At 38.9% G+C, this 25,175-nt stretch overlaps 2 protein-coding genes across 2 annotated transcripts in view; both read right to left on the bottom strand.

Moving 5' to 3' along the window:
* LOC134747018 (uncharacterized) overlaps positions 1-10,137 on the bottom strand; it is a 72,009-nt gene extending 61,872 nt beyond the window's left edge. Inside the window, exon 1 of the mRNA XM_063681562.1 lies at positions 8,416-10,137. Within this exon, the coding sequence (XP_063537632.1) occupies positions 8,416-9,999 (1,584 nt within the window). The 5' untranslated portion in view covers positions 10,000-10,137. The remainder of the gene's footprint in view (positions 1-8,415) is intronic.
* The window catches only part of LOC134747035 (endoplasmic reticulum-Golgi intermediate compartment protein 2), a 250,842-nt gene that overhangs the window by 90,035 nt on the left and 135,632 nt on the right, over positions 1-25,175 (bottom strand). The window lies entirely within an intron of this gene.

The following is a 25,175-nucleotide window of genomic DNA, read 5'->3' as shown; positions in this document are numbered from 1 at the left end:
TGTGTTTAAAAATAACGGCTGTCTACGTTTCTCTATTAATCTTCTGGTGCTTTATTTCATGCATGGTGTAAAATAATTTCTTTTAAATACAGTCAAATACCCTATTGTCGCACTTTGTCAAAGAAAATTCAATGAAATGTATTTATACTTGTACCAAAGTCCCTGGTAATAAACCTTGCGTACAGTTTAACTTTGCACCACATATTTGCGATTGCTATTTATAAAGGGCTATTCCTGTTCTCATTAGGGCACGCGTAGGCGCCAGTGTGGCTACCACCAGTTTGGCACCGAGAACGTAATTTACTTTCTATGCATCTCGCTCGTACTCGCATATAAGTGCGAGCGAGATGTATAGAAAGTAAATTACGTAGACGTTAGCGTATATATCAGTTTTGACGCTATCAGTGATGATGCTATCAGTGACTCATGGTACGGGTACAGGTAATTCTGTAAGATACTGTGGCCGATTCTGTATACAATTTGATATGATTTTCATCTTATTTTGATACGGCCTTCAGTTATGTCATTTCACAGAAAGTTCTTGAACCAAGGAATATTATTAAAGAAGAAATTTATTTATGTATTAAGGATTAACAAAATCATAAAAAGACAAATTACTTATAGACTAAATATGAATAAAAATAAACTAAATCTAAAGGAATATTATTTGTTTCAAGATCTTTTAGAATTTTTACCTAAGGACACTAAAATGTCTTCGTCCAAGAAATAACTTTTTTTGTAATAACTATGGATTTTGGGCCAAGAATACTTTCTTGTATCAAGTACTTAACAAATTATCGAATAAAAAGGTCAATTATGATTCAATTTGTATATCTTGTCCTGAGTCATAAAATTCTTGTCACAGGATTTTCAATTTTGAATCTTGAGAATTTAACTTAAACCGTAAATTAGATTATCTTACCACCACCACCACTGGAGGGCTTCGTCACTTTTTCTTTTATATATGACATCTATTACAGTTTTTAGATTATCTTAGTTTACACTAATACTTTCTTGTATCAAGTACTTAACAAATTATCGAATAAAAAGGTCAATTATGATTCAATTTGTATATCTTGTCCTGAGTCATAAAATTCTTGTCACAGGATTTTCAATTTTGAATCTTGAGAATTTAACTTAAACCGTAAATTAGATTATCTTACCACCACCACCACTGGAGGGCTTCGTCACTTTTTCTTTTATATATGACAACTATTACAGTTTTTAGATTATCTTAGTTTAAGATATATCAGTTGAGACATATCTGGTTTTTGTTTAATTATCTTTTGTGCAGGCATCTCACGCGCACCTATAAGTACTGTTAAGACGCACCAATCAGCAAGAACCGCTAACGCTCGTCGATTCACGGCTCAAGGTATCAAAATATAATAAAAAACATATCAAATTGATTACTCGGAATAGGCCCCTGTTTGCGTCTTGGTTGAGACATATGCGAGTGTTCACCGACAGTTTATCACACCTGTCCAACGTACGTACGTCAGATGATTAACTATGCCTAAAACTTTAAAACGTTTAAATTCTCTGTGGGTTTGCCGTTTAAATGAGGTGGTTGGTAAGTTTTTACGCTGTCCTCGGGCTGGTTGAAGGCTTGGCTGCATGAAGATGGTTTGTATTACATTTGTTAAGCGAAAATGTATAAACGGAGTTTACAGTCCACAAAACAGATTTTAAATACTGATTAAGCTTAGCATTTTCCCAATTGCATGCTAAGAGGCGAGGGGTGAGTTAAGCGGTTAAACCCGATAAGTCGAGCAAATGGGTTTTTGAAATTGGAACTATATGTAGGTATGTGTGGACTTGGAGTTCAAATTTAAATAATAAAATTGCAACAATTCTGCCATGAGAGATTGTCATCCTTTCTATACCATCCATATCGAAAAGGTTAATATTGTCACCTAACTTACATATATTATGTGAAGCTTCATATCAATCGAATAAGTATCAGTGTGTCTAATTTATCTTGCATGATCTGACCCGAACAAACATGTTACAAACAAATATTGCAAGTTAAATAAAAGCTTGTAATGTACCAATTCTGACTTTCTGACACTTAGGCCATAAAAATTACAGCCAGCAAATAGATATACGTTAAACATATTGAAGTAACAAGCTAAATTGCCGGCAGATGATCATCGCGCGCATATTTCATGTTTCTGGCCCGACGTTTGAGTTATAAATTTAAACTATAAGTTTGCGTAAATATTTTGCTGGCCGCCGCTGAGTGTTATGAATAAGTGTGGAATTTGATGTTCAATGACTCTTGATTGGCAGATCATTATAGATTGGTTTAAACAGAAAACATTTTGCCATTGCTTATGTGGTACTTTCTAATACGGTATTGATAAACTATTAATCAAATTCCCCAACATATCTCAAACGAAAAAAACACATTTTTTATAAAAAGACTAAAGGCCTACTTATTACAATTATGCCCATATTCCTTGCAGGATTTCTTCCAAGACCAACCTTAGCCTCGATTGTGTGATATGTAATGAGTGCAAGTATAAACTTATATAATAATAATAAATGTTAAGATTGTATTCCTTTTGTAGTTATAAGCCAATATTCAATTATTCACCACTACCTACTGGGTAAGAATAATTACAATGTAAACTGCTACACCCTATTAGGTTCATGTTTGTACTTATTACTTTTAACATCTTTGTGAAATACCATGGTTGCATTGAATAAATGATATGATATGATATGATATGATATGATATGATATGATATGATATGATATGTAAAGTTAGCTGGGGCAAGAGAAACAGTATGAGGATTCCCTAGAAATGTTTCTCTTGCCCCGGTATTTCTCATACTCCACCTGACCAAATTTTGACAAACAGCGCCATTTACATCCCTTGTCAAATTATGACACATATTTATTTAAACTTTCACGATTTTTACTCATTATTATTCACAACGACGGGACTTAATCGCGTAACATAAGTTTTAAAGATACCTCCGACGTTTCGAGGACGGCGTTGTCCCCGTGGTCTCGGAGAAGACTAGCTAAAGTTGACATCAACATCTTCTAGGCGCGCGAGTTTTTCGAACTACCCGCACTTGGTCTTATTTATTAACTTGACAAGCAACTTGAACTTGAACGTACTTATGTTACGCGATTAAGTCCCGTCGTTGTGAATAATAATTGGACACATATTTGTCTTTTAATTTACACATGGTATGACTCTACTTATATAGCTAGAATTTTATTATTGGTCTAATAAATAGATTCAAACTTAACAATTTGTTACGCTTTTGAACTGGTTTTGATATGATCTTCTTGGAGATTGGCGTGCATTTCACGCATTACCCAATGAGCATGAGAGATCTTCAAGGTCGTTTACAAACTGTACCAAAACTGTAACAAATTGTTCAATCTGGAGCGGGCTTCTAGTAAGTTCTTTGATAAAATGCTTTTTGTTTGTTATCTACAACAGTAACGTACAAATACCTAAGTTAAATAATTATGTATTGTAATTGTGTATTATGTGTCTGTAATATTCATATTTTCTGTAAATTTATGTGCTGATGACACTTAACAATTTAAGAATTTATTTAGCAAATAGCAGAGCGATACATTATCACTTCACACGTTGAATAATTGTAATTTTTTTAATGTATTTTTAATAGGTAAATTTATCAATATTTTAAATAATATAGCATGATAAAAATTAAAGACACTTATTTAGAGAGAGAAAAAATACTAAATTAAATGATAATAAGAGTCTGTGCGGCAAGTGAAGAATCGTGAAATACATATATGGCATCCTATACAGCTTTTTTATTACTTTTAGTGAAGTAAATTTTTATATAATATTAAGGTCTTGACATGTATTCGTTGTTTGATAAATTTAAATTTTGCAACAGACCTTTGGTAACTTCGAAAACTTCTCCTTGGTCGACGCCAAAGATATGTTTCCATTTTTCACTTTATTATAAAAGCGTGAGGCGCAAAAGTGTGTATATCTTTGAAGTCGAGTGTACAATGCTAAACCCCAAACGATTTCGCACAGTTTTTCGCAAAACAGTAAAATCGAAGAATTTCGCTAAAGGACTTAAGTACCGTAAAATGGGGTGAGTGGGGTTCGCGGGGTGAGTTGGGTTATGAATGGGGAGAGAAGGGGTGAAACGGGGGTGGAATGGGATTTTAAGGCTACTGCTACAAAAATAATGTTTATAAACCGATCCAACAATCTTCCAAAATCACCTTTGTATGAAATCCCATATCACCTCAATTACGAGGGACTACGGGGTGAGGTGGGATTTCCTGTTTATAGTCAAAGTTATGAAATGGAACTACCCAAAATAAAATAAAAACTAAAACACAAACGTCCGGAACACTTATTATATACACCATTCAGTTTGCATATGTAAAAATAAAATGTTATCGAGGTTTCAATGTCAGTTTTGTCCCTACTCACCCCATTTTACGGTACTTGACATTTATCAATAGCAGTAAAGTCCGCTGCTATATAAACTTGGTATGCTGAACTAACACGTTACTATATATAGACCTGCAATGGCAAATAGACAACTTACAAATTGAAGAGCAACGAAGAAACCTGCTTTCAAGTTGGCATCATGCATCCTGTAAGTGTTATCACCGTGATCATTCTAATCTTGAATTACGCTGGTTGTCAGTATTATAATGTTACTAGAAAATATATAACCCAACCTGTTGACCATTTTGATCCAAATGAAAAGAGAACATTTAATTTTACGTATTTCGCTTCGCACGATAACGACCATTCGCAACCAAATGCACCAATTTATATAGAGATATCAAGTTATATCCCTGACAATACGGAAGAACGCCTTGCTGACGGTTCCTTATTGATATCACAATTGGCAAAAGAAACAAATGGATCTACTTTCCTAATCCTTCAAAGATACAATTCATATCACGACCTTCTTAGCATTTTGCCAATAGACAAAGATTACTTTAAGTTTTTAACCACTGAGCAAATATTGGCTAATGTTGCAAATATAATAAAGAGTATTAAGTCTCAATCAGGTTACGAATCGTCGAAGGTTGTGGTTGTTGGAGTAGACGACGCCGGAAGACTGGCGGCTTGGATGCGCATGCTGTACCCTGAGCTAGTGGACGCTGCCGTGGCCAGTGACGCCCCGCTTTTGGCTAAAAAAGAATTCAAGGAATATTTTGACGTAATTTACCACGCATATGAAAAATATGGCACTCCTGATTGTATCGCTAAGATTGAAACTTATTACCATTCAATTGATGAGTTATTTAAAACCCCCGAGGGAGTTGACAAGTTGATAAAACGATTCAAAATTTGCGACAACAATGATAAATTCAAAAAAGACATTGATAGAAAAAGGTTTTGGGAAACTATTTTCTATTATGACTTGTGATGGACTCACATATTTTGGAACTCCAGGCCATATAAAATCCTTCTGTGACAAAAAGATACCAAACGAAATAATTAGACAGGATTTTTGTTGGGATTGTAACGTAGATCTTGTGAAAAAAAAATTCTGGCTGTATACAAGATTGTATCTACAATGTTCTGAATTTGGTCAGTTCCGTTCTTTGGAGAAAGAACCTTTCGTTCACCAACCGTTAGATTACAGTCTTGAAATATGTAAAAAGTTTTTCGATATCGATGAAAAAACAATCGACGAAGGAACAGCGAAGACAAATGAGAAGTTTGGTGGAATTACTCCTAATGTAACTAACATGGTATTCACTTATGGAGAGTTAGATCCATATCGGCTGTTAGGGGTTCAAAGTAATATATCAGACACCGCTGTATCGCTCTTTGTAGAGGGCGCGGGTTCTTATAATATACTCCATCTCAGGGATAATGAATGGGGTGAGCAAACAAAACAAGTCAAAGAAACTAGGAAAGCAGTCAGCTCACTTATTAAGAAATGGATCGCTCCGTAGAATGAAGCATTTCATGAACACCTACACACACAACGGTGCTTGACATAGCTGATGTCAAGCACCGTCGACCTAGGTCTGCTGTCTGTGAGCATGTCATGGATAAAGCCAATCACTCAATCAAGTTTGATAAGCCTCTGGTTCTTGCCAAGGAGAAGCGTTACATACCCAGAATGCTGCGCGAGGCCATTGAGATTAAGAAATATCCAAACTTTAATAGGGAAGATGGCTTTTCTCTACCACCAGCTTGGGATCCTGTAGTCCACCTGATAAAGGAGCAAGCGAGACATAGACTGTGAGACCGTAGTGTTGGATGATGCTGGACATTCTGATGTTTTGAAAAGATGTGTCCCGCCGAGTTTGTTGCCGGTCCCATATTGGGATACCCTCCTACAATTTAGGAGGGAATTAAATCTTCTCGGGTCCGTGGTGTAGGGTTGGAGCCGGCATAGTTTTTTATCGCGTATATATATATATCTTTACTTGAAAAATAATTATAGTGTATAACTAGCCTTATGAACCGATTTTGCATGTACAACCAGCCTTAAAGTTTGTAGTCTATGATTGTTCATTATTTTAGTATGTGGGTATTTTTGCATTTTGTAATTTTTCCTCAGTCACCCGTTGACCACGAACGCTGTAAAGAGTTCGAAACGTCGGGATGTATTATAAATTCAATATACGCGATATAATCCGTTTTCATAGTTTTATTTCATTTCATGAAGTTTTAACTTACTTCTTTACAGCTCTTACAACCAGAGCAATTGTGTGAAATAATAAAAAAATTGTAATAAAATCGTGTTTTAATAATACTCTCCTCTATTATTCTGTACGGCTAAAACTAAATGAGTTTTATATTTTTTTCCAACGGGAAGTAGGTAAGTAATTGGCTAAGATATTAATTTATGAAATTGTCAATAGCATGGACAAGTCGACATTTTTTTGTTTTAAGAGGTTTTCCACTAAATACGCTCTCTTGAGACAAAATATCTCTCTGTCTGTCACCAGGCTGTATCGCATGAACCGTGATAGCTAGACATTTGAAATTTTCACAGATGACGTATTTCTGTTGCCGCTATAACAACAAATACTAAAAAGCACGGAACCCTCCGACTCGCACTTGTCCGGTTTTTATATTCAAACGAGAGCGTAGTAACAACGCTCTGCCTGAAGCGTCTGGATATATATTTTTAAGTGTTCGCCCATAACATGTAGAAAGATTTAAAATATTATACGCTAGATTCTGGCGAGCATTGTTCAAATGTAAACAGAGAATTTTAGAGTCGGGCCGCTGGAGATTGATGAAAATGAATAGTTTGTGTACGGAGAAAAATTCTGGGAAAACTGTCGAATGTTTTAAGATTTATTTTAGGTTTTATTACGATATACCTTTATGTAACGGTTTTATAATGACGCTATTTATAAGCGATCATAAAACTGATGCTGGTTAAAATGCTACTTTGTGTCCGACCATGCGTAACAGCCGTAGGTGTCAAGGTCATAGTTAAAGACGCTGTTTTACAAATAAGATTAAGATAAGAACAACGTATTAATTTACTGCGCTACAGCATACAGATATCGGCACTACTTTGAAAAAAACTCGTATCTATCTTGTTCTGTCAAACAAAACAAAAAATGTAGTACTTAACTATTTGTGATATGATGTGATGCATACAGTTACTGCCGTTCAGCTTTGAGTAGCAGTGATACGAGATTTTTTCAATGTAGTGCCGATATGTATATAACCCATCCATCAGAAAAAGGGTCCTTATATTTCATGTGCATAAGGACCCTTCTCTTAAGGAGAGCCACATATGCAGGGAGCTGTTAGTTTTGCTACTTTTACTACCTACCATAACCATACACAAACACACAATTTTACAAATAATACACAAATTAAGTAGTTTATCACGATCATTAAAAGTCAAGTTTAATTCAGATGTTCAATCAACATAGCCGCAAGGGGTTGGCAATAGGGAATGCAAACCGGTTTTTTCTTGTGTGAAATTTCGGTTATTAACTGGTTTTCCATACACTTAAAAATCGGTTTGCATTCCCTAGTTGGCAATTACGCCAGCATAGGTTTTACCTGTCTCTTGTTCTGTTCTATGAGATTTGGCTGAAAAGGTTAGCATCCAGGCCATAAATAAGAATTTGACACTTTTCGTAGGATTAAAAGGTAAAACATATCCTGGCGCCATCTGTATCTTCGACCGGTGAACCCCATTCTCATATATCAAGTGCAATTTAAATGTTCTTTTGAAGATAGTGGCTGTGACCCTCAATTGAAGATCGTGATGACACAATACTCACATATATCGGGGCGGCTAAGGTGCAGTTTACAAGAATCCGAACAAAGCATCTACGTATTATAATGACGTGAAAGTGCATGTTCAGATAATTTTGAGCACCTTAGCCGCTCCGTTATGTATAACGGCGAGTATACAAGCAAGCTTTACACAGAATATGATGCGACTGACCTGAGGCGTCCACGCCGCGACGGCGACGCGGCTCGACGACCGACTCCGCGTCCGCCACAGCCGCTTGCTCACGCTCTGCACCACGCTGCTGCTCGAACGCGACTTCTGCATACCACCTGCGGGACCGGCCACTGTAGGCGCGCTGCGGCCTAGCAGCGTCGACAAGAAACCGTGAGTCGTCGGCGGGGACGTCGGCGTCGACGCGACAGACGCGAATTGCAAATCACGGTAGGTTAATATCCACGCATCCTCCGTTTGACAACCTTTGTTAGGACCGTCATCGTCTACCTCGCCAGGGGACTTAGGTTTAATGTTACGCAGGTTTTTATCGTAGTTTATACGCTTGAAACGATCGGCTTTGTCGGCGTCTACACTCTTTTTACGAGCCATTTTCAAGTAACGTTTAAGCTTGTCGCTAACCGATTGAGAAACGTCGTCGTGATCAACGCTGGAGCGACGCCGTGTCTGCTTCCTCTCAGGTGGAGGACTTGTCGGACTTGTCGGCGTTGTCGCCGCTTCCTGCCGATCTCTAAAATCACGCTCCAACGCCACCAAAACCTCCTCAGGAATTGGGTACGTCTGCGTACCGCAATCCACCATCTTATCTTCCAAAGATTCGCTAAACACTTCGATGAGCGGCGGCGGCGACATCGGCGGAGAACGCACATCGTAATCGCTATCATAACCCACTTTTCCCAAACGCGACGGAATCTCAGTCCTACCAGTCCCAGTCCCACGCAAAGCACCACGCGCACCAAACCCACTCCCGCCCGGCCCGTAGCCGCCGCCACCGTTCCTACCGCCTCTATAAGGCTTAGTTTTACGAAGATCATGATACAGTCTTTTTAACAGATTCCTGTCGGTCAACAGATCCTGCACTATATGGTCCCTGTTCGGCGACCTGCAGTAGTATCTACTGAGGTTCTCTAACAGCGAGCGCTGAGAGGGATCCCCGTCGGAGTCAGCGGGGATGTTCTCCGAATGCCGCTTAAGATATCTCCTCAAAGTCTTAACTAACTCTTCTGAATCCGAGAGCCGCGACGGGCCCTTGTCTTCTTCTAGTTTCAGGTACTTGCGCAGCAAATCAACTAAAGAGCTCTCGTCCTCCTCGTCTAGCTTCTTGGGGTCGACCGTCGGGACGACCGGCACCGCGGAAGTCGATGGAGAAGGGGACGCGAAGAAGTCCCGCCGTAATTTCGCGATATCGAATCGTCCGCCGGAAGTGTGAGGGATGAACAGCTCGGTGGGGCGTGCCGGCGTGGGTAAATCGTCGGATGGAGACCGGCAGCGTACCGAGCCACCTCGCGGGCGCTTCTTTCGCCGCGGCTTGGGCAGCGCTCCTGGATACGAGCTTTTCCTCCATAGGAGAAACCTGGGTTCCTTCGCGCACACCTCCTGGAAGTACGCCTCGATTCTCGGCACGTCTTCCGGGCGGTTCTGAGCTCCATCCGGGACGAGTCTCCGGCCAGCATCGCTCATATACTTCCATGTTTTCCGGGTTAGCAGCCACCGCTCGCGCGGCTTCTCGCGGCGGCGCACCTTCATGGGGTCGGGCGCGTCGGCGCGCCGGCAGCGGCGCTCCATGCTCAGCGCGCGCGCATGGCGGGACACCTGCGCGAAACTGAACACTAGTGTACTGCGCCGAAATAGCCGGACGGTAATAGAGCGGCCGTGAACTGGATACGCGCGCGCAGCGTGCGGCTCGGCGCGGACTGCGCCCGCCGTAAACAAACCGCCCGCCCACGCCCCCCGCCCTGGCTTCCTTGACCTATGCGACAGTCCGCCCTAGCGCATGATGGTCAGGGCGACGCCGGTACAGCCTTATCAGACCTATAGATCTATGCGCATACGTGCGAAGTCCTTGGGTAAGGTTTGCTACAAGTACGAGGCTATTGACTTCGTCAGTTCGTTTCTTTACTGTTTGTAGGGATTTTCTAATTCGTTCTGATAAATAATAAGTGTGTTTAAATTACACAATTTGTGTTATAATCAGAGATTTTGTGTCATTAATCGATTATAGAAAGAGTCTATAAAATAGTTACGGGTGGCGAGAAAGGTAACATAAACTATTCGAATATATACTTAGTGCAGAAAATTAAAATTTTTAGATACATAGATTCTAAGGTAACTTCTTTTAGTAACCATTCGGAAACTAAAAATTTAAAACATCTTAACTTTCAAAAGACATCCGAATAACTATTGGATTTCTGCTTTATATCGCATAGATTTTGTAACCAAGTTTTTGTAAGTAATTTTTACACAAATTGAGTAAGCCTTGAAGGCTTGTGTTAAGGGTACTCAGACAACGATATATACACATACTTAAATTCATTGAAAACACCCATGACTCAGGAACAAATATCTGTACACATCACAAAAATAAATGCCCTAACCGGGGTTTGAACCCAGAACAATCGCCTTCATAAGCATGGTACCGACTAGACCAGACCTGTCGCCAAAATTTACTACCTAATAGGTAGATAAAGCACAAATATACATTCAAAATAAGTATCCAAGTACCAACAGTAGTTTACGTCGTCTCGTGACTCCATGGCACACTCGTATGACGTACAGCCTCGCCCATAACTCGCCCGTCAGTTGGCCTCTCACCAAGCGTGAACTGCTTTATGGGCTCGAGGAATCCGACGTGCTATATTGATATTGGGTTATTGCCCGATATAGAGGAGATAGCTGGAAGTATGTAATGTATGTTGTTGGCAGATATTTTGTATTTAGGTTGTTATTGTAGCCAACGAACTAGAATAAATATAGAAGTCTGGCTAGAGCTTAAAAACCGGCCAAGTGCGAGTCGGACTCGCGCACCAAGGGTTCCGTACCATTACGCGAAAAACGGCAAAAAAATCACGTTTGTTGTATGGGAGCCCCACTTAAATATTTATTATATTCTGTTTTTAGTATTTGTTGTTATAGCGGCAACATTAATGCATCATCTGTGAAAATTTCAACTGTCTAGCTGTCACGGTTCATGAGATACAGCCTAGTGACATGCAGACGAACAAACGGACAGCGGAGTCTTAGTAATAGAGTCCTGTTTTTATCCATTGGGTACGGAACCCTAAAAATGACCCCGCGGGAATTGTGCCGCGAGCGACACATACTGCGCGCATGTCGACGACTTCAAATTTTGTAAAGCCGGGCAAGAAGAACAATATAATCCATACTAATATCCATACTATAGTATCCATACTTTAATATTATAAATGCGAAAGTCTGTAAACAAATAAACAAATAAATAAATGTCTGTCTGTCTATCTGTGTGTTCCCTCTTCACGCTTAAACCGCTGAATCGATTTAGATGAAATTTGGCATAGAGATAGGTTGAGTCCCTAAGAAGGACATAGGATAGTTTTTATCCCGAAAATCATCCCTTGAGAAAGTAAAAAGCGGGGTGGAATTGAGATAATTAATGAAGTGCCTGCTAATTTGTGTGCATAATATGCTCAAATTGAATAATTGCTATAAGAATTTTTCCAGGCGCTATACTTACTATAGCTGCTGTTACTAGTAAAGCTAGTTTCCTATAGCGGGAAATGGTGTATTGGGTAATTCGAATTCAAAGATGCGGGAGGGGTATATAACTCTCAATGATATGTGTCAGATAAGTGTCAGTCATATGGTCCGTTTTTATAAGTCTAAAATGTACTAAGAGTTTCGTCTAGATGTATGTCCTCGGAAGACATGTCCAGCAGCTTCACGTCACAGTGATGAAGATGTTGCGATGGATGACGACTAGATCGCATACGTAACCGTCCGTCGGCCTCGGATTCCGTGACGTAGCGGATAAGCTGCAGGAAAGTCGCCTCCGGTGATACGGCCATATAAGCCGCAGACCGGTGGACTACGTCGGAAACAGATGCCTCAACCTCACTGTCCAAGGCCCTAGATCACGCCGCGGTAGGCCTAAGAAGCGCTGGCTGGACGTCGTGATAGCGGACATGCAAGTGAACAATCTCACACCTGAGAATGCCGAAGACCGGGCAAAGTGGAGAAGATTGTGTAGGAAAACGGAGCCTGGCGTTAGGCCGGGAAAACAATAGGTCGAAGAAGAAAATATGTATATTTGTTTATATATTCCGTCGCTAATTGTAGCAAAATTTCTGAGACACGATGATGTTTCCAGTTCACAAAATTGTTCATAAATTGAATTACCTACTAAGCTTATGGAAAAAGTACTGTATGTTTTGTCGAAGATATTTTAAATCGAAAGAAGCTTTTCGAAGGTCTCCGTTTCAGTTTCGTTTGTCTGTTCGGATGTTCTCCTCTACTTCTACAGGTCGCAATTCTCAACACCAAATTTAGTAAGCAGGTTCGATTATTGAGTAAGTAGATAGATTTTTTTATCGATTTAGTAATTGGATCTTTTTTCAACATACCTAATACTGGCTTCGATTTATAACGATGATATATGTGTAAATAACATTCATGCACTTTTACATACTTACTCATACAGTTACCAAAACAAATTAAGAACTTGTAGTCAATGTGGGCTACCGCGTTTAATTTCGCCGCTAGGGGCGCTAGTGTAGATGGAGTTTTGGGGGTTTCATGCTTTTTATCGGGAATTTTCACTCCTTATTCATAATTGTGGTAAATCTTTGTCCATCTTTGATTAATCATGGCAAAGATAGATATAACTCCGTAATAGATGGATACAGTCTAAGGAAAAAACGTGCCTCGAAAATCAAGAAAATTTGATTCTCATTCAGAGGGCGCTACTAGTTTTGGCCTACAGTCGTATAGATGGCGTTGACGGTTTCGTTTGTTATTTAACAATTTAAACGCATATCAGTGAAAGAACATGGGTCAAAATCATAAAAATAATTAATGCAAATAAAAAAATCATTTATCTATATTTAAATACATTCTATCGTATTTTTATAAATCTTCATTTTTAGTTTTAAAGTGTGTCGACAGATGGCAGTGAATTTACTGGGGTTACAAAATTTACTATGACAGTACCGCTCTAGTATCAGTTACTCTATGATATAGCTCAATAAATTTTAGTGGTTTAAAAAAAGTGTTAACTAAAATATATGCAAAATTAAACAGGTTGAAAAAATGGCACATTTAGACGTTAAAATACCTTGGTGTATATTAGAACGCATTGATTTTATAAAAATAAGCATAGAAGGATTTAGAGATCTGTTTTTCTAGACCTACATCTACAGTGGCGCCAACTGGTGAGCACAAAAACGGTAGCCCTCATTGCATCAGTAATTATAAGCAATGTTAGAAATAGGAGCACGTACCGAATGCACTCGCCCGTATTCGGTTACAGCAAGAACGAATTTAATCTCCGAAATATTACTCGACCTTCAACTAGCAAACTTATGTTCAATGTTGCAATTCATTCATTCATTCATTCATTCGGTGGCGAGATACACCGAAGTGCGACTGTGGAGCACCTGTACAGTCCATTTACCACATAGTCCGCGAGTGCCCAAAAAGGAAGTACACAGGAGATCCTCTGGACTTACTTAAGCTAAGCGACGACGCAGCCCATTGGGTGAAGAACCTAACTATTAATTTGTAAATCTGTAAAGCGACCATGAATTGTAATATGCCATAAGACTAAATAAATAAATTCATTGAAAATCAGGGTTGGCAAAAGTAACTGCCGCGTGCCGTAGGGAATCCTAACTTGCGGTCCAAACTCGCCCAAGTAAAATATTAACATAATAATTAAACCAAGAAATAGATATCCATTGCACTGTCTGTTGTCTGTCTGTCTGTTGTTCTGTCTTGCAGTTTAGCAGAATAAGTAAATGTAAAATAGGGTTTATTTCGCCAGAATAAACGTTTTTTTTTTATTGAATTCACAAGGTGTAATTTTAACTCAATTGTTAATTAAACAGAAACCTTCCGGTACGACTTTAAGTCGCATCTGCGATCACGATACAGTTTTGTGAGTGAAGGCCGCTAAGCTGAAATTGGACTTGGCAGGGCACATCTGCCGAATGCACCCAGAACGCTGGGCCAAATTAGCCACGGACTGGATCCCACAGGATGGATCTCGGGGCAGAGGCAGACCCAAACGGAGATGGCGGGACGACCTTGATACATTCTGTGTGGAGTGGCGGGAATGTGCATTGGATAGAGCCAAGTGGCGGGAGGGGAGGCCTTTGCCCAGGAGTGGGACACACTAATAGGCTAAAAAAAAACGATTAGTGTTTTTCGATAAAAGATTGTCATGATTTTTACTCATTATTATTTACAACGACGGGACTTAATCGCGTAAAATAAGTATTTAATTTACCTCCGACGTTTCGAGGACGGCGTTGTCCCCGTGGTCTCGGAGAAGACTGGCTAAAGTTGACATCAACATCTTCTAGGCGCGCGAGTTTTTCGAACTACCCGCACTTGGTCTTGTTTATTAACTTGAACGTTTTGCGCACTAGGGATGTTACCGGGTCGACACACAACACTCACAATATTCGATTTTTCAACTTTCGATATTTGGTTTCGCTTACACTTACTAATGACTGGGTTCCATGTGGATGAGATCTTAAAACCTTCGTCTCGATTGAAATTTCTATGTTTCTTGATTTCAATGGCTTCACGAATTTTTCTACTATAAAACCCACGATCTGTAGAAAGTATTCTAGGGTTGTGAAGCTCAATCCAGTGGTTTGGCCCTGACTCTAGTAAATGCTCAGCAACAGCAGACTTGTTCACCTGACGGTTCTTGACAGCTGCGATATGTTCCTTAACTCGCTCCGCAATGGTACGTTTCGTTACCTTTAGCCAGTCTTCTCCGAGACCACGGGGACAACGCCGTCCTCGAAACGTCGGAGGTAAATTAAATACTTATTTTACGCGATTAAGTCCCGTCGTTGTAAATAATAAAGATTGTCATGTTGGCTACGGCCTCGGTTCTACGAACAGACGGTGCCGGTGTTGCAATTACAATATATTGTGTGAAGCAAACCATGCTACGAGCTACGTCGTCTATTGTATTGCTACGAGACATCGTAGCAATACAATATTTAAGTAGCTAGTTACTAGGTGCTTAAATAGAACCGCATTCCATTTTCAAGGCAAGTTTTTTGACAATATTTGCCTTGGGACTCGAAATTCTTTAATTAACATTACACGCTAGGTGGCACTGTTTGTTTGCTGTGATACCAAGCTGTTGTTTACGCGTAATATGATTGTCTTCATTTTTGGATACTTTTCAATTGAATAAATTTTATTTTTCTACTCGTCGAGTATAATCTGTGTATTACAACTTCATATGCAACACTACAACCTTACTCTTTTCAGCGTTGTATAGTCTATGGCACTTCCGACTCAAGCATAAGAATTTTATCGATACGGTTTAGTGAAATATAAAAATTTTGAAAATAGAACTTCATACATTTAGATAAAATATTTTTTGTTTAAGGAGACTCGATTCAATGCATATGCGTCGCATCTGCTTTGTGATTGGTTGACCAACAAAAACATTTTATTTTATGTTGTAGTAGAAACAATAGCTTCATAAGTCAGAAACGCGCATGTGACACCCTTCATATAGCAACAACCATACCCTACGAATTTAGCAAGGAGCAGGTACCAGGGCCTCATGAGATACGAGGAGGTGTCGTTGGCCAACCCGCCGGGGGCGCCGGGTCCGGCGGCCGTGCCGCGAGGTATCGCGGGCTGCGGCAGCTCGCGTATCTTAGCTGTATACTTTTGGTTTGTTTACTTATATGATTCTACTAGTTGAAAGTATTATTTTTTTGTCTCGTAGAAAAAGTATTGTATACAATAGTGATATAATCAAGCTTTTCAATCTCGTACCTTAACTTAAGCAACTCAGCAAGCTTCGTTGCTTAAACACGGTACTCGACTGAAAAGATCTCTATTATATCACGATTGTATAAAATACTATTTACGTATCTTATCTTATTATATTTTTATTATTTCAACTTTTAATATTTCTACTTCAAAATCTATTTTAAAATGAAGTTTGAAGACTTAAACTCCTTTCAAGTGTTACGCATAAAATCTCAATCAAGCTTAAAATATACGTTCACTAGTTATTAGAAAAATAAAACGTCGTAATTAACGCAAATAAGCATGCGGCAACTATTTAATTACCAGCAGGTCTTGCCAGCCACTTAATCATACATTTGGCAAAAACACGGCGCTATCAGAAAGGATTAGGAAAATGCTGGGAGATATTTATGATGGAGACACGACGGCATATTTTGATTATTTCAAGGCAATATTGGTACCCTCTACACCACAAGGCTCTCAAGGTTAAAAAAGACGCTCCCTATCTCCCAGATCCAACGAGCAAACCAAGTTTCATCTACCTCGTAAGATCTGGTGTCGTATGAATAGGTTGAGAACTGGTCATGGCCGCTGTAATTATTTTCAACATAAGTGGGGTTGGAAAGTCTCCCCTCTGCGAGTGCGGCGAAGAAGATCAAACCACTGAGCACATATTCCGGCGCTACCCGCTTCACTCCTATCCTGGCCCAGCTGAGGACCTGGATGCCCTGACACCCGACGTGGTTACCTGGCTTAACAACCTCAAAGCTGTACTCTGATTGCCTAGTCAAGCATGCCATAAGATTAAATAAACAAGGCTTTCTAGTGTCACAGCAAAATGATCAGAGTGGCTTACTGAATTTGCATCGCCAGTATAGGGCCATGACGGTTGCTCATTGCATGCATGGCACGGCTATATATAACCACGAGCTTTTAATGTATGAAAATGTATATAAAACGAGCTGTCAATATGTGGCACAACTTTTATACAAAATGCTATTAGTCTCCTATATACGGAAAAAATATTTTTTCCACTCTAGCAATCTTATTTGTAGATTAAATGACTGCTAGTGAAATCGAAAACAACTTCATAAAGGGGTCCACTGACTATCAGTCCGCCGGACGATATCGGCCTGTCAGTTAGAACAAAAATTTGACAGTTCCGAACAACTGACAGGCCGATATCGTCCGACGGATTGATAGTCAGTGGGCCCCTTTATGTACTGGTTTATTGAGCCTACGACGTTCGGAAGCAATCTGAATGTAAACTAAAAACGCTCCGATTCAAAAATAAACGTCTGCCATAACATAAACAACTCCACTTTTACTTCCCAATCTCGTAAATCTTAATATAAACTTTATATCTAACAACGTAGAGTTGTTTTTAGATACACATTTTACTGTTAAATAAGAGTTTCAATGTCATAGTCATAAATTAGATTCGTTGAAGCAAACCCCATCTAGCGTTCGTACGGTGAAAAGTTAAAAAAAATTAAGTTGATCTTTTGAATATTAAACTTAATATTAAATACTATAAGGTAGCTTTTACAATAACTGTTTAGGTACGTTTTGTGTGATGTGTGATGGAATTCGTTTTTAGTAGCTACCGCCATCTAGCGCTCGCTCGTTGAATGAGGGAAACTCACTGAAAGTTTGCCAAATGTTTGATTGTTTTGATTCGGACGTCTGGATGCTTTACGAGTGTTTTCCAAGTTCAAGCGTTTTCCGGTAGGTGGCGGTAGAAATGCAATTTGAAAAATAGTGACTTCTGAAGATATATTTTTTAGGGTTCCGTAGTTAACTAGGAACCCTTATTGTGACCATGGGTCCAAAAAACATGAAAAAAAAACGAAAACTATAGCGAACAGTTTAGCCGTTTTCGAGACAGACGGACAGACGGACAGTGTAGTCTTAGTAATAGGGTCCCGTTTTAACCCTTCGGGTACGGAACTAAAAATGGTGGGTTCCCAAAAGTGTAGGCGCTAATGGGTTAAGTATATAGAACTCAATTATTTAACAAATAAAATCACAGTATTTAAGGACAATTAACTATGTGTCAGAAATTATGTATAGACTAGGTAGAATTTTAAATTATTAGCTATGCAATGTGACCCGCCTAGGCAAACCATAAACGCTGTTGGCAGCGCCGCGCGGATTGTTCCCCAAAACAGGCGCACGCGCAGACGCATTGTTGATCGATGATTTGTGCAGTTATTATATGCAATTAATGTTACTTACGTAGTTGGCCTAGTTTTGTACAGCGACGGAATATATATAAACGAAGTACTCAGTACATACACAAGTTTGGGAACAAATCAAATTTGTTTATTAAATATTTTTGATTTCTGTTTTAAGTAGTCACACTACTAATATATTTTATATAAATTATAAACTGAAATAGATGTTGTATATTAAAGAAAAAGTGACAAAGTGGTCAAAGATGCCTAGTCTTACTAAGATGGCATATAGTCGAGAAATTGGGACCGGTTCCGCCGTGGCGAGGTAGCCTAGGGGTTCATGGCGTTAGCCGCGATAGCTAAAGATGCCGGTTTTAATCCAGTCTTCACCACTGGAGGGCATCGTCACTTTTTAGGGTTCCGTACCTCAAAAGGAAAAAACGGAACCCTTATAGGATCACTCGTGCGTCTGTTTGTCTGTCTGTCTGTCCGTCTGTCACAAACTATTTTCTCCGAAACTACTGGACCAATTAAGTTGAAATTTGGTACACATATGTAAGTTTGTGACCCAAAGATGGACATGTAACGTAAACATATTAATTTTAAACACGGGGGTCACTTTTGGGGGGTAAATGAGAATATTTAAAAATAGTTTGTCAAACTATATCGTGTTACATATCAAATGAAAGAGCTCATTGTGAGAATCTCAAATATATTTTTTTTATAATTTTAAGATAAATAGTTTAGAAGTTATTCAAGAAAATAGGCAAAAAATTACCATTCCCCCCCTTTATCTCCGAAACTACTGGGTCAAAAATTTTGAAAAAAATACACAAAATAGATCTTTACCTATAGATCACCGGAAAACCTATTAGCGTGAGTCGGACTTAAACTTAGTTTTTGATCCGACCCCTACGGGCATTTCACATAAAAATACATTGTTTAAATTGTGTAATGTACGGAACCCTTGGAACGCGACTCCGACTCGCACTTGGCCGGGTTTTCTTTAATATATATCATCTATTTCAGTTTAAACTCAGTACATTTTTAATTTAATTAGGGTAGATCGAGGTAAATTGGGTCATTAGGGTAATCGGTTGGAACCTTTCGGTTTAATATATAGGGCTGGCTAAGCAGCATCCTTCGTTTGCTCTGTTCTCCTACCACATGCCGTTACAATGACTGACATTGGCTAAAATTTTTATGTCAGTTTCGGCAACAATAAATTTGTGTTACTTTTTAATACACTTCACTGTTTTATTTTGGTTAGGTATGTTGTGTTGAGATGGTTATAGAATGTGCAAGTATTGCATCTATCTTTTCTTAGACGACCGGTCTGGCCTAGTGGGTAGTGACCCTGCCTGTGAAGCCGATGGTCCTGGATTCGAATCCCGGTAAGGGCATTTATTTGTGTGATGAGCACAGAAATTTGTTCCTGAATCATGGGTGCTTTCTAATATGTATTTAAGTATTCGTATATTATATATATATCGTTGTCTGAGTACCCATAACACAAGCCTCCTTGGGCTTACCGTGGGACTTAGTCAATCTGTGTAAGAATGTCCTATAATATCTATTTATACAGGCTGGCTAAAAAATAAGTGCATTCGCGTTGCCAGGGAAGTTTTGGGATTATACTGATGAGCAACTTTTACTATGGGACCAACCACGAAATCGCGAAAAAAAAATTACTCTCCCATAGAAAATGGACCAGCCAAAATGTATGAAACAGCTAAATATTTTTTTCGCTTTCTCGGGGTTGGTCCCATAGTAAAAGTTGCTCAGTATAATCCCAAAACCTCTCTGGCAACGGGAATGCACTTATTTTTTAGCCACCGTGTATAACATAGGGGGCTAACAATCTTTACATATGGACGCTTATAACTCCAGGAATAAAACAAGTGTTTTATCTTATCAGCTATTTAAAAAACTACATAACGTTTGTCCACAATGACCTTTATTCGAGAATCCATCCGATTGTAATCAAATTACGGTATTCTATTCAGCATCCACTTATGCCATATGTACACAGTGAAGTCAATCAACTTGAATTGCAGGTCGCATAATATGTCGTAATCACAGGAAATTGACGTCAAAATAACGTTAACTTGTCGTAACAAGGTGACGTACTTACATGTCAATGTTACAAACAATCGTACCCAATTTCCTGTTGCTTTGGTAAAATTAATTGATTTTGTAGGTAGGTAACCTACACGGGATATGGGCCATATCTTGTAAGCATGACCGATCAAATGATCACATGAATACATCACAAAATGCTAATAAGAATTAGCGACAACATATATACACGGTGGCCAAAAAATAAGTGCATTCCCGTTGCCAGGGAGGTTTTGGGATTATATTGAGCAACTTTTACTATGGGACCAATCCCGAAATCGCGTAAAAAAATGTGGCTGTTTAAAACATTTTGACTGGTCCATTTTTTATGGGAGGGTAATTTTTTTTCGCGATTTCGTGGTTGGTCCCATAGTAAAAGTTGCTCAGTATAATCCCAAAACCTCCTTGGCAACGGGAATGCACTTATTTTGTAGCCACCCTGTATATATAGACGAAGCTCTCGGTACAATTTTGACTTCGAAAACAGTCCATCCATATGAGTGACACTTACTCGTATCTGACACATTGTCACTGAGAATTATCCCTTCTCCATATAATATAGACCTACCTAGAATAAAATATAATGTGATTTGCCCGAGACTCCTCCCCCTCATGTGACATTCCGTGACATTTGGTTCTACCCCCTTCTCCTCCTAAATGCCTCATGCAAATAATGAACACCGCCATTTTGACTCCTAGATACACGCCTTTCAACTGTTTTACCACATATCATGGCAACATTGCCGTTTTCCGCTTTTTCGGTTGCTAAAAAGTCGGGTTCAACATCCTCATCATAATTAATTACAATTGCATGACATCAAACGGACAAAATTTGCTCATTAACTATTTAAAAATAGTGTCAGAATTCTCACGTCGCGGTTCAATGACATCAGATAAATCCGGTCTTTAAGAACACAGGGCCAATAAATATCGCCTGTCTCGCGGTTCCCAGCGGATCGAATTCCGCGGCTATATGTTAGGTGTCACTGACGAAGCGGGAAAGAACTTCGGTTTTCAATTCTTGGCCAAAATATTCTGTATGATCGCCTCGAAAGTTTTGTTAGGCATGTCAGTGATTGAACAGTCGCCATCAGACCACCTTGGTCGCACGCACTAATACGCGGATGACTCTCGTTGCCAAGCTACAGTTTTCGGGCAATTTTCAATCCACAATACGTATTCTATACGTATAATATAATGCCTCTCGTTCTTGTAGAACTATAAGAGGACGTTCTCCCTTAATATTTTTTTTTACAATACAAATTTAACAGAATTTTATCTCATAAATAACAAACAGCTGGGTGTATGTACAGTACAAGGCAATAGCACGTGTGGTGTACGTAATATTGTAATCGCTCTTGTATTGTTTATGATAAAACCCTGCATTCAAATTTAAATACTGTATCAGCGGTTGCGGTTGCTGGGGCATGTGCCCCGGACGGAACCCTCACAAATACCTCGACGTGTCTTGCTTGGTGCAGAAAAAGTTGCGTATGCTAAAAAGAACCTTGGAAGACCAATGCTGCGCTTTAAAGACTTTGTAATCGACCACCATGCCTGGGAAACCTTAGTTGAAGACCGTGATGGATGGCTCAAGCGTGTTGTGGAGGGGAGAAGGCTATGCGACCAAGCCTGGTTTAATGCGTTAGATAGCAGGAGGTGTCGCAGAAAGCAAAACGGGACTGGAACCTCAGGTGGCATGAGCTCTGCCAAAAATATGGGAGGTCGTGCCGCTCACGCATCACCAAACCCGCTGTCTAAACAGCAATGCATAAATCATCTCCAATAGACGCAAAGGCCTGTGAAAATGACTGTATTAAAAAACTAAATAATAATATAAACCAGACAGACTCAAAATCGGGACGAACGCAGCCGTTTGTTTACTGCATCCGTTACAATTTACTTAAAAACTAGTTTAAGACCGTATTAGCGGTTCCTTCGTAACTTCACAGTCACGATTTAACAAATTCACTGGCAGCACAAGCTACGCGCTACAAGCGTAGCTGATAACACGGGTAAACTTATGTAGTGAAAAGCGCCTACAAACATAGAACCAGCCTAACGGGTCGTCATCAGCAGTAAAGAAAACAACCAAGCCATTTGAATTCGCCAAAGATGCAAAGACTGAAGAAAGAAAAAATAACTAGAATTTGATCACGTGACCACCCTGAACATAAAACTGGATCCGCCGTTGCATGGAAAAATGGAAACCTGATAGCTCCAGCTTCCCTATGATTATTTTTGAAACACCAAAGTATGTGTTTCACGTATTATGAAGATCGTGGTGTCGTTGAACTTGCCTTTGTAACAGAAACCCTTGTTACGTCAGCTACAATTTCTTCAGAAACGAGCTCGTGTCAGCACTTTTCACCTTTATAACTTTACCATCACGAACACCAATGTGACGTCTCCTTTGTCATTGTCAATGTCATGCCACAAGATCTAACAGATGGCGTTAGTAGAGCTACTTCCATACATACTCGTACCTTCTATGAAGCGCCGTACATTCCCTACATCGCTTGCAGTTCCGAATGTCAGTTGCAATACATACAACACTTAAACAACTCATTAGACTCAAAAGCATAACTCCTGGAGGGTACTTTGTATTGGTCCGCTCTATATTCTACACCAATCAGACCATCGGACTTTTCTTGAGATATATGTTCTTATGTATGTAATATGTAACCATACATCATAGTACCTATTGATGAAAAACAAGAATATACCCTTCTCGATAAACAAATATTATCTTAGATCAGTCTTGCCGTTAATCATTTTTCAGCGTCGATTTTATCGGTTTCTCAACATCAAAAGACTTGAAATAGCTGTTTATGGCACTCATCATTGATGGTTGATGCCATTGATAAAGCTTTTAATATCAGTGGTTTAATGCTCAAACGTTACTTGCTGGCTCATAATTCTTCAAATATGTTTCCATTAAATTATTTCAAGGTCGAGTGTCAATAGGAATTTGACACATTAAAATTGATGTCTATCAAAATTGGAGCGCGCTAGTCACTCGCGCGCAGATAATTGCGCGCAAATACCTCGATCACGAAGATAACTGTCATAACTTTTCACCATTTAGCATTTGCCCCGAATTTGACGTTTGTTTGTTTTCCTTGTCGCCACTGCCGCGTCGACGCCGTTCGATTTTTAAATTTCAAAATGGCCGATATTCTAAATTCGAATAATCCGTTGCCGACGCTCTAGGCCGCAAGCGCGACATTACTTACAAAAATAAAAAAAATAACGTTTTAATGTTCTGAAATAGCACTGATTACTGGGGTAACAACATATCCTATATAATTTGTGTTTTTGATGTTGATGTGTGAATCTCTGTCTTCATAATAAAGATAAACATTGAAGTTTTTAAAGGTGATGACTTAATATTAGTGTTTACAATCGGGAGTATCTGTTGGAAAGGACCTTGGTTGTGACGTTTATATTAGTTTTCTTTTGAATCAAAGGATTTTTCAAGGTTAATATTTTTTATGAAGACATTTACTGGTCTGTAAGATCACGTTGTTATTCTTAAAAACTGTATAAGCTACAGATGTTTTACAGGGAAATGGTTATATATGTAGTCCATAAACTCCATTGCTCTATAGTTAGTACATAGTACATATACATTTCCCTGTACTACTACGGAAGTTTTTAGCTTAACACCTGCCATTTAAATTTAATTTAAGAGGGAAGAATACTACGTAGGTAAAGCCTGCCTAGTAATATATACTTGGTCAAACCAAATTGGCAGTAAATAAGAACAAAAAAAACTATACTCATCCTTTTCTTTTGGTTGCTAGTACTAGTGTAAGACAAAGAAAGTATGATTATCTCCGTCTATGTTTGAAATAAGACAGTCCTTTGACAAACTATATGATCATTGTCAAGAGGGCGCTGTTGTTGCGCAAGTACAGGGTGACAGTTCAGTATAGTATAAAAAAATAGTTCCAGTGAAATTCCGCAACATGGTGCGTGATCATATATTCCTGGTCAGGCTTACTCGTCCATAAAGAGAGAGAAAATGTTTTTACAGAACATATGGTGCTACTTTCTCGCACTAGTGCGTCAAATAGCACTTTTCGTGCATATGTCGAAAGTTGGGCCATATGTACTGTAAAACGTTGTACGATACACGTGCGAATAGGAAATTCGCAACTCGTGTCGATTTAAAACACTCCCTGCGGTCGTGTTTTAATTTATCGCCACTCGTTTCGAATTTCCTCTTTTCCGCACTTGTATCGTAAATAACTATTCCACTTCTAAATATTTTCCATTCTCCATGATTTACGTTATGTACGTTATTCATACAATGAAAGATTAAGCTTATAGGTATTTTTTTTTCTATTTCTATTTTCAAAATTTGTAACAAAAACATTTTTTTTAAAGCGAAACCTATAAACCTAGAATATATTATGCTGAAGCGATCGACATCAAAATCAAAGTGATTTGTTTAGATTAAACTGGGGAACAAATCAAATTATTTTTATGAAATATTTTGATTTGTAAAACTATGAAAACGGATTATTACGGATTAGCGTTTTATTTCATGAGTAACTATCGCGGTAACCGAAGACAATATTTTGATTTGTGTTTTTTAAGTAGTCACCCTATTATAAATTATAAACTGAAATAGATATCATAAACTAAAGAAATAGTGACCGTAGTGAGTGAGTAAAAGTG

The sequence above is a fragment of the Cydia strobilella genome, chromosome 14 (genome assembly GCF_947568885.1).
Source record: "Cydia strobilella chromosome 14, ilCydStro3.1, whole genome shotgun sequence".
NCBI lineage: Eukaryota > Metazoa > Arthropoda > Insecta > Lepidoptera > Tortricidae > Cydia > Cydia strobilella.
This window is presented reverse-complemented; position numbering and strand designations above follow the sequence as displayed.